At 32.4% G+C, this 10393-nt stretch overlaps 1 protein-coding gene and 1 long non-coding RNA gene across 2 annotated transcripts in view; both read right to left on the minus strand.

Moving 5' to 3' along the window:
• Positions 1–3566, minus strand: part of LOC109859245 (homeobox protein SIX2-like) — an 11603-nt gene extending 8037 nt beyond the window's left edge. The window contains exons 1-2 of the mRNA XM_020437288.1: positions 3121–3566; positions 1428–1889 (exon numbers count right to left, since the gene is read on the minus strand). Of these exons, the coding sequence (XP_020292877.1) occupies positions 1428–1889; positions 3121–3452 (794 nt within the window). The 5' untranslated portion in view covers positions 3453–3566. The remainder of the gene's footprint in view (positions 1–1427; positions 1890–3120) is intronic.
• A 5054-nt stretch (positions 3567–8620) lies between these two features.
• LOC109859246 overlaps positions 8621–10393 on the minus strand; it is a 5156-nt gene continuing 3383 nt past the window's right edge. Inside the window, exons 2-3 of the long non-coding RNA XR_002250690.1 lie at positions 9464–9766; positions 8621–9265 (exon numbers count right to left, since the gene is read on the minus strand). This is a non-coding gene — a long non-coding RNA (uncharacterized LOC109859246). The remainder of the gene's footprint in view (positions 9266–9463; positions 9767–10393) is intronic.

A 10393-nucleotide genomic window follows, 5' to 3' on the forward strand; every position in this document is an offset into this window, starting at 1 on the left:
TATATAAAAGATATATATATATATATATATTTTATATATATATATATAAAATATATATATATATATATCGTCACTCCCTACGTATAATCCCGTAACTCCAAAATAACGCAAATTTTAGAGGAGAGCAGTTTAAAAGTTTAAAGCTTCATATAGTTTCCTTAGTTAAGGAATCTTTCGGTTTTAAATTTTTACCTTACTTATGAATATTTTTTTTTAATACTTGGTGACCACAAAGAACATGACTTTCTGAGTGTCACTATGCAATAAACTGAAAATCCCATATGTGACACTTATGTAATTATACGTAGGGAGTGACGATATATATAGTGACTATATATATATATATATAATCTATTGTGACTATATATATATAATATATATATATAGTCACAATACTATATATAGTCATATATATATATATATAGTCACAATACTATATATAGTCATATATATATATATATAGTCACTATATTATATATATAGTCACAATAAATTATATATATATATAGTCACTATATATATATATTATATATATATATATATAGTGACGGACACAAAAAAGTCACGTCACAACTTTTTCGTAGATAAAGTATAGTCGCATACTTGCGCACAAGATCTTGAGAGATAAGGTACACATAATATATATGCGTATGTGTGTGTGTGTGCGTATTACACTTTTGAATATATCTTACGAATAAACATATCGAAGTAGTTTATTTATCCTTTAAATGAGTTTAGAGTTTAATTTTTCATGTGTGTTGTTTTCTACTTAAATTAACAATAAGTGTGGTACATATTTATGTGAAACATACAGAATGGGATACAAGATTCGTCATTTGGTCTCTTTTCTTTCCAAGAAGAATGAAACAGGAAAACCCTCGTTCGAGCGTCATCAATAAATTTTCGTAAAACGACACGACATATTGTGAGAAAACCTGATGAGATACAGAGAGAAGTGTAAATGAGAAATTGAAAAAAAGTCAAGTGCATTACGCTAAGTGGAAAACGTTTGTCGTTTTCATCAAGTTCAATTGTGTTGTAGGATCTCTTGAATTGTATATATTGAATCTACAGAAACAAAACTTGTCGAATATTTTTTCTGTTTTCGCTCATAAAAGTCTCAATTGAGATCGCTCGTGAAAGTCTCTTTGTCACCGAAGAGGATCTTAATGCGGATCGAAACGTCAGAAAATTGAACAGATCATCAAAACACGAACCCTTGTTCGCAGCTTGTATTGGCTCTCTTTTCACTTGTTATCTTTATATACACACACGTAATATATTTGCGATTTTTTTAATTATGTAAATATTACCACGCTTTAAATTTGAGCAACAACGAGTTCTTGTAATTGATAAAATTCTTAACTTAGGTGTAAAAAAAATAATTATAATTATATAGGTCTGTAAAAAAAGAAAAGCTTTCTCACGTTCTTGTCTGCGGCGTGCGGTCCCGCTGTCGTCGATTCTTGAACCAGTTGGACACCTGAGTCAGCGTCAAGCCGGTCTTCTTGGCGAGGTTCTTTTTCTCGTCCGGCGTTGGGTATCGATTTCTCATGTAGCACTCCTTCAGGGCGTTCCTCGATCGCTCCTTGAAGCAGTAAACGGTCTCCTCTCCGTCCCAGATAGTCTTCGGTAGCGGATACTTTTTACGCAGACGGTACTTGTCAACGGCACCTAGTGGTCGTCCGCGGATCTTTTCGGCCTCGCGATAATGCGATTTGAACCACATCTGCTGCAGTTCGGGATGACGACGCGGGGAGAAAGGGTGGGTCTCGAGAATCGAGTAGAGTTCTTGATAGGCCCCACGGTGGAAAGCAACGGCGGCACGCGCCATCAGTACGCTTTCACCACCGCGCAACAGTTCTCCAGGTGGCAGAGACCAAAGAAATCTGATAAAATGCCGCCGTTAACAAAAAAATAAAGTTTTTGTTAACTCCTTGACAATGAGGTCAGAATCATTTGTACGAGATTGATCAAATGATTATTTTTATTTTTTTTTTAGCGCTGTGAAAAAAATTTTCAAAATCAAGCGCAACGTAATCAAAAGATCAATATACAAGTAATGTGAGAAAAATTAAAAAAATGAATATAAATAAAGAAAATATGCGAAGAAAGTATAAAACAATTAACAAAAGAGAAAATAGAAAGAGAAGTAAATAGAGCAATTGATTGAAAGCTTCGTTTTGATTTTTTCTTTTTACACCGAAAAAATTATATTCTTGTAAGTAGAAGATTTTATACTTAAAAAATCTTCTTAAAGATTTTAGATGATATTCTTCTGAAATTAAAAATATATTCTTTATTTAAGAATATAGTCTTTTTCGATAGCGAGATATATATGTTTTTCTATAGAGTTTTTTTATATTCTAATCAGTATATATTCTTATCAATATTACTATTTAGAGGATTTTCCTCTTAAAATAAGAAACTCTTCTTGGCGCCTATTTTAGTATAAAATATACTTAAAGTAAGTGGGATATCCTCAAAACAAGAATACAATTTTTTCGGTGTACGTGTATATATATATATATACAGAAAAAATTATATTCTTGTAAGTAGAAGATTTTATACTTAAACAATCTTCTTAAAGATTTTAGATGACATTCTTCTGAAATTAAGAATATATTCTTTATTTAAGAATATATACTTAATTTAAGAATATAGTCTTTTTCGATAGTGAGATGTATATGTTTTTCTATAGAGGCTTTTTATATTCTAATCAGTATACATTCTTATCAATATTACTATTTAGAGGATTTTTCTCTTAAAATAAGAAACTCTTATTGGCGCCTATTTTAGTATAAAATATACTTAAAGTAAGTGGGATATCCTCAAAACAAGAATACAATTTTTTCGGTGTAGAAAAAGAGAGAAAGACGATTTTGTGATTGAAAATTTAATTTTTAAATGTTTTTAAACCAAATCTCGAACGCTTTTCATTAGTTTATTTCGCTTTCGAAAGATTAATATTAAGTTTTGTAAGATTATTTTTATGAAAGAAAAAGTTTTTCACTTTTAAAATGCATATATTTTGCGTATATTTGTTTTACAAAGACAGAGCTCTTAAATATAATAGTAAATATTTATCAAAAAATGCCTAATAATAGAGAAAAAGATTACCTCGACAGTTTTTCTATGTCCTGGCTTTGTGACAGGGCCTCGCACATGCAGGCTATTTGCTCGGGTGTGAAATTACTGGCGGTACTGCTGCCGAGTGAGAGCCCGCCGATGTTGCTTATGTTGGTGGTCACGGAACTGCAAGCGGACAATTCCTGCGGATACTGCGGGCTACCGTTTGACGTGGGCGTTAGATTTTGGGAATGATGCGCTAATGCGAGACCGGATATTGACGTTGCGCTACCATACTGCGCGGCAGTATTGCGATGCACGACACCCATTTGGCTGTTGCAATCGCTGTTCGGCGAAGACAGCTGATCCGAACTATCCGACATCCTTGGCTTCTAATACTGATGTGTGTACCGAGGTGTCGGACATAAACCGAATTTTCGAATTTCATTCGCCAAAAAAAAAAGAAGAGCGCGAAAAGAAATTATCGAAAAAAAAAAAATAAAAATTTTCCTCGCGCACAGTTTTTTTTTTTTTGTACTTGCAAAGCTTTCGATGATAATATTATCTACAGTTTTTTTCTTGTTTAAATTGTGTTTGGAGAAAGAGCAATTTGTGTGTCGCGCGCACAAACAAACGACAGATCGCTCCGCGGTTTTTGTCGCGCGGCTTCACCGATATATTCCCGACAAAATTCTACGCGAGTCACATCGCGAAAGTGATGATGATGATTCGTTCATTGTATTGTTATTGTTTTCTCTTCTCACTCGAACGATTTTTTTTTTTTATTGCGCAATACTTTACTCTCGAAGAAACCAAGAGTCTCTTCTCTTGGCGGCGCGCACTCTTTGCGCGCTTCTTTATTTTCAATTCAAATTAAAATACTATCGTGGTGTCGTCTTTCACGAATCGGAATGAACAACTGGAAGCATCTCTATTTGAATTGGCATAATCACGTTTAATCACGCACACTCGTGTTTTGTTTATATCCACACGTTAAAAATCGTTCATTAAAAAAATGTCTTTGCGCGAAAATCATCGCAAGATGTGTTTTGCGGAAACCGATCTCTTGCGAGCTTTAAAATTTATTAATTGATCACACACACACACAAACACACACTCACACACACAGAGAGAGAGAGTACGTAAGAAACACAATCGATACAACAATTGTATTTTTATGTTAATGTACATTTCTGTAGGGACAATGAAATCGTCTTTGCGGAAACTGGTCCGCACATTTCGTCGCGCAAATTCTGTCTCTCTCTCGATTTACAAATAAATTCTTGTTGTTCGATCATCGTGAAAGACCCACTTTGTACGTAAATACTCCACTACTGTAACAAGCGCGTAAAATTGTTGAACTTCATTTCTTTCGAATTAAATTTATATTTTGCCCTTCAGAAAAATCGCGTCTGATTACCGCGTCGTAAGCGAATAACTTCGAGCCTGAGTTCCCGGAGTCATCCGATACCAAAACCTGTTGTGCGCGTTCCTATTTTGACGACGATTCATCCAGAGAAAAATTATGTAAGTGTATTACGATACTTTTCGCAATAAATTTCGCCGCTCCGCGACAATTCTCTTTGCTCTGCTTGTTCATTCATATTTCTTATCGTTCGAATATTGTTTTTTTTTTTGTCAGTTAAGCCGGTTTGTGTGTTGTACGTGTTGTGTTTATTCCTGGGTTCATATCAGGTGCGTATTTTCAAATCTCAGTCTCTTTCACTTTGTATCTTGAAAATGAAACAACATCCGCTGCGAAGGGTAGAACAAGGACAATCTCCCGCTACGATTCCATTATGTGGTTACACGATTATAAATCTTTTTTATAGAATCACTTGTTTCATAACTAACACTGTGTCTATTTCTATTAAAAGGAATAATAACTTGGTGGTTGATTCACAAGGAGATCTATCGCACAAAAAAAAGAAACACTTGTTGTCGCGCAGCGGGGGTATATGGCCAGCAAGTCACCGAAGTTAGCCCGGGCTCCGAAGATCAACTCTCTGCTCCGAACCGTCACTAACCAAGTTCTATCGTAACGGAGAGTTTCGTCTCGTTCACGATGTCCGTTAACTCTCTTCACTCGGTCGCCATCTCTCTCTCTCTCTCTCTCTCTCGCTCTCTCTCTCTCTCTCTTCGTTCTGCTTCGTTCGTCCTCCTCTTTTTTTGGACTGGGACGCGCGAGAGAAGCCGCCTGCGCGGCGATTGGTCGTTACATCCCTCCATTGGTCTACGGGGGCGGTGCAACTTCTACCCCCGACGTAGGATTTCACCCCGTCAGTGTTTCCTTCTACTACGTGTACTCCGTCGCTATATTCTCACCTGGCGCGACCTCAGCGAAGAGACGGACCGATTACCTGGATATATCGAATTCCGACGATTTCTTCCTTCCTCCTCGAGGCCGGATCTGGCGTAATTCTTTTTTATGTAACTGTGACAAATCATGATAGTGCGACTGTTTTTTTTTTTTTTTTTCTTTCCCCCAGATACTCCATTGAGAGATTTTATTGAACACTTGTATCATTATTTGTTCCGTCTCACTGTTTTTGTATTTTTCTTTTATTTTTAATTAACTTGCGCATTGTCAAATTATAGAAACAATTTTTTGAACTATTATAATTTGTAAATTAGTGAGATTCTTTTTTTTTTATCTTATCACATTTTATACAACTTTATTTTTGAAACTTGAATTTATAATACGGAAAATAAAGAGAAACTTTTGGTTATCAAAACAAAAATTTTATTTTTACGCGTCGCTTTTGATTTGACGGAGTTCAGCGATTTTGTGCGCTGTTCCACGTGAGGTAGAGATACTGTTTTCCGCTATCGCGGAGCCGGTTGAGAAATCACGGATTACACCAGTAGACCAATAAACACCGGAAACGGAACGTGTCAACGTTACCGTACACCGTGTTGTGATTTCACAGCGGTGCTATCGCTTCTTCTGTGTTTGACTAATTTCACAACAACCGACAACAATCAACCCTTCGTCAGTAGATTGGGGAAGGAAGTCTATCAGTAAATCAGTAGATAAATTATTACTCAGACGTTTATACGGTTTTGAATAATCATGCGTATATATTAGATCTACCGGAAAGTTCTGTCCGTTTTTGGAATAAAAACAAAATACAAATTTTTCTTAATTTTTCAAAAATGGGATATACAAATTGTTCTCACACTGGCAAGAAATCATTAACAATAATGGCAATTATATATTATTTAATAAAGTTTATTGACGGTAAGAAAAATTTGTAATTTTGTTTTATTCCAAAAACGGACAGAACTTTCCGTTAGACCTAACATACATATATATATTATATACATACTGTGTATGTCCCTATGTATGAAAAATCAATAGAGATTAAACAATAACATTCTTGACACACATTTGCAAATTTGACATTTATCTCATCTTTGCGGCAAAATGCAAAATTAGAAAAACACCAAACATTAGAAATAAAACAATCGAAAAATTATTACATACTTTTTTCAATTTCAAGTGGAGTACTTATTGTGAGTAGTTTTCGGAGCCTATACCTACAATCGTAAGTCCTTTTTCGGCTCTGATCTCCTTTGGAGTACTTATTGTGATAAGAATATTATTCCAATTATTATTTTCTATACATATATTATATTCCGAAGAAATTTAAAAATGACTTCTTGATGACTTCTCACCGTTGTAAAGTAAAGACAGTATCAAGCTTTTTTTTTTTTTTTAGAACGTTTACTTTACGTGATAAGATTTTATCCTCTCGCGAAGGTCGACGGCTCATCTCCGGAGTCGTATTATGATACACATTTCTACAAATATGATCCAACGACAAACGTAACCGTAGATCGGCCAGAATACGAACTCGTACATAATCGAGATCGGTTTCGTTCATTCACGATCATCGTATCGTTTCCCGTTACATCTTTGTACATACATACGACATTTCACCCTTGTCTTATAACTTTACAATCTGACATCAAAGTTTATATTATACTCGCAATTTATTGAAACCAAATATTATTGAACAAAAAATTTAATTATTTATCAAGAAAGTTTTTAATAAAATTTTTAAGGTGAAAATAGAGAAACGTTTTGTATTTATTTACAAAAAATTTAATTATTTATCAAGAAATTTTTTAATAAAATTTTTAAGGTGAAAATAGAGAAACGTTTTGTATTTATTTACAACAAATTTAATTATTTATCAAGAAAGTTTTTAATAAAATTTTTGAGGTAAAAATAGAGAAACGTTTTGTATTTATTTGTAAATAGATGTAAGTAATTAAAAGATTTTTTAATATAATTTTTGATACATATATATGTATATAATTACGTGGAAATTACTTAATAAAAAAAAACAAGATTTTGAAGAGAGAAAAAATCCAAATTGAGAAGTAAACTTTGTGAGTTGTGACCCACCGACGGTAGTGGGTAATAATTAATTAAAAACAGTTATAATTCTGTTGAGACGTTTCGATTGTTTATTGATTTGTTATTCTTGATATCATTTTCAACCAATCAATAAAAAAACATCAAAAACACATTTTTTGTTCATGTTTAACAAAATAATAATAATCATATTATAAATATATATATATGTATAAGAATGATATAATTGATAAACGTCCCAAAAGGATTGACGGATGGACAATTACGCACAAAGATTTTTCCAATCACCAACAAAACTTTTATTTAAATTTTGACTATTCAATCTGTAATCAGTAAGCATCTTTGATGAAAAACACTCGGAATTAACTCGGTTAATATTTTCCGTTGGTCAAGAAGATAATCTCGTGTTTATCTTCAGAATCCATTTCCGTTTAGACTTAAGATAATTTGTGTTTTCTTTTTTTTGCATTTGTGATATAAATGTCACGTAATAAAAATATGGTTTTGATTTTATTTATGACGGTTTGTTGGCGGTTGAAGACGATTAACGGTTTTTTACAATTGGCAACTGATAGCTAGTGTTACTATATTTTACAATTATGTTTATCTTTTCAAATTATACTTTAAGTTTTTTAGTTTTATTAATCAATATAAATAACGCACACATATATATCTTATGTTTTGACTCTGCTCTAATATTCTGTTTTTTATTTTCTTACGAGCTTATCCAATTGTTTATTTTTTTATTATGACAATTTAAAATTATTTTATTCTTAACTATGTAAATTTTACAATTTGACTTTTACATTTTTTTCCTTGCTATTTCCTTACATCACTTTTTAACTCAATTTAATTTTTTTACATAATTTATTTATAATTAATAATTTATCTTTTATTATGAATTTTCAAACATTTTAATGTGACATTGTTATGTAGTGTTGTTATATAGTGTTTGATACTCATCGTTGTTTTGGCTTTCTTTGGTTGACAAGCCGTAATAATTAAAAAATTTTTTTGTTCATTAAAATGAATTTTTTAAATTATATTCTATTCTAATACATAATATGATTACTTTTTTGTAAAACATAAATAAAATGTACTTTTGATTTATTTGTAAAAATGATCACAAATAAATGATCGAAACGTTCTTAATAAAAATTTAGAACTGTTTTAATTAATTATTATTCACTATTATAGGTGAATCATAGCTCACGAGGTTTATTTTAATGTGAAAAAAAAATTACGACGAGTGTTATAAATTTAGTGTTTCTCGTGTGACGGAAATCGGGTGGTTGAAAATAGCGAGGTCTGGCAGACAGGCGTTATGTATCAAGGAGAGCCGATGCAACCAGGAGATGACCGAAGACATCTTTCTTCGCTACGCCTTGCCAATCCTTTGAATTGTCCCCGCCTTTTTCGGCTAATTGCCATTCGTACATATCCTACGATGCAGACGTAGCATAACACGCTCTCGAAGAAATCAGAATTCAAAGAAGCAGTTACAGAGCAACTCATTTTGAACTTGATTTAAAATACAATAAAAATAAATAATGCAAAAGTGTGATTTTAAATGCGTAAAAGATATAAATAAAAAATTTTATTTATATCTTACCAAAAATATCTATAAGTTATTTGCGAGGCGAAGTAAATTATGAGAAAAGAGTTAAGAGATTAATTGTTTTTTTTTTATAAATTCAAAGACAATATTTTTAGCGACAATTTAATGTTTATATCTTTCCCTGTAAATTTTCAAGTTACAAAAGCCTAATTCTCTAGAAAAAAGCTTGTTTTTTCGTGTAACAATAAATAGACCTAAAACAGACAAAAACATAAAATGTAATAACATTTATGTAAATAAATAATATTTGAATTAAATAGTATTTTTCAAATATGTGACGACCGTCGACACTTTAATTCGAACTGAGTTTTTTTTCGTTGCAATATATTTTGATGCGGTCAGAAAATATATGTGTCCATAAAAAAATTATAATAATTATTCCGATTCTTAACTATATACGCAAGGATGACACCGTGTCGAAGCCAAGACCCAATGATAAAGGGGCGGCGCCGCGCTTTGCGATGGCGTCTCCTTCGATTTGGTGTCGGATTACCCTCCAGGCCGCCATTTTCTCTCCTCCTCTCTGTCTCTCCCGCCCTCTTCCTTCGTACGTCCTCTCGTTTCCGACCCTTAAGATAGGGATGATGCTGTTCCTTATCAAAACGCGCCTATAGGCCGACTTTGTCGTCTCCTCTACAGCTCAAATCCACAAGGACACACTTGACGATCCGAGATATTCGCTCAAATATACGTTACTGTAACATTAACAAACACTTTTTGAAATAATTTAATTTGATTAGATTTAAATCACGTAAATATATCACGTAATAATAACGGAAGAAAAGAAGATTTATATAAAACTGGCCCGTAAGAACTGATCGAAAGAATATAATTAGTAATTAAATGTTAATATAAATTTTTTAAAAAAACCCAACTAGATATATAATCACAATTAGATGTATAATCTATCCGCGCGCGATTGGTGGAGAGAAATAATTCGAAAGTAGCAATGAGCATTCAATCGGCTTTTTATCAATGTGTTTTACCAATAAATAAATAAGTATCTGTACACCGAAAAAATTGTATTCTTGTTTTGAGGATATCCCACTTACTTTAAGTATATTTTATACTAAAATAGGCGCCAGGAAAAGTTTCTTATTTTAAGAGGAAATCCTCTAAATAGTAATATTGATAAGAATATATACTGATTAGAATATAAAAAAAGCCTCTATAGAAAAACATATATATATCTCACTGTCAAAAAAGACTATATTCTTAAATAAATAATATATTCTTAATTTCGGAAGAATATTATCTAAAATCTTTAAGAAGATTTTTTAAGTATAAAATCTTCTACTTACAAGAATATAATTTTTTCGGTG

The sequence above is a fragment of the Pseudomyrmex gracilis genome, unplaced genomic scaffold (assembly GCF_002006095.1).
Source record: "Pseudomyrmex gracilis isolate BER0280 unplaced genomic scaffold, ASM200609v1 scaffold_250, whole genome shotgun sequence".
Taxonomy (NCBI): Eukaryota; Metazoa; Arthropoda; class Insecta; order Hymenoptera; family Formicidae; genus Pseudomyrmex; species Pseudomyrmex gracilis.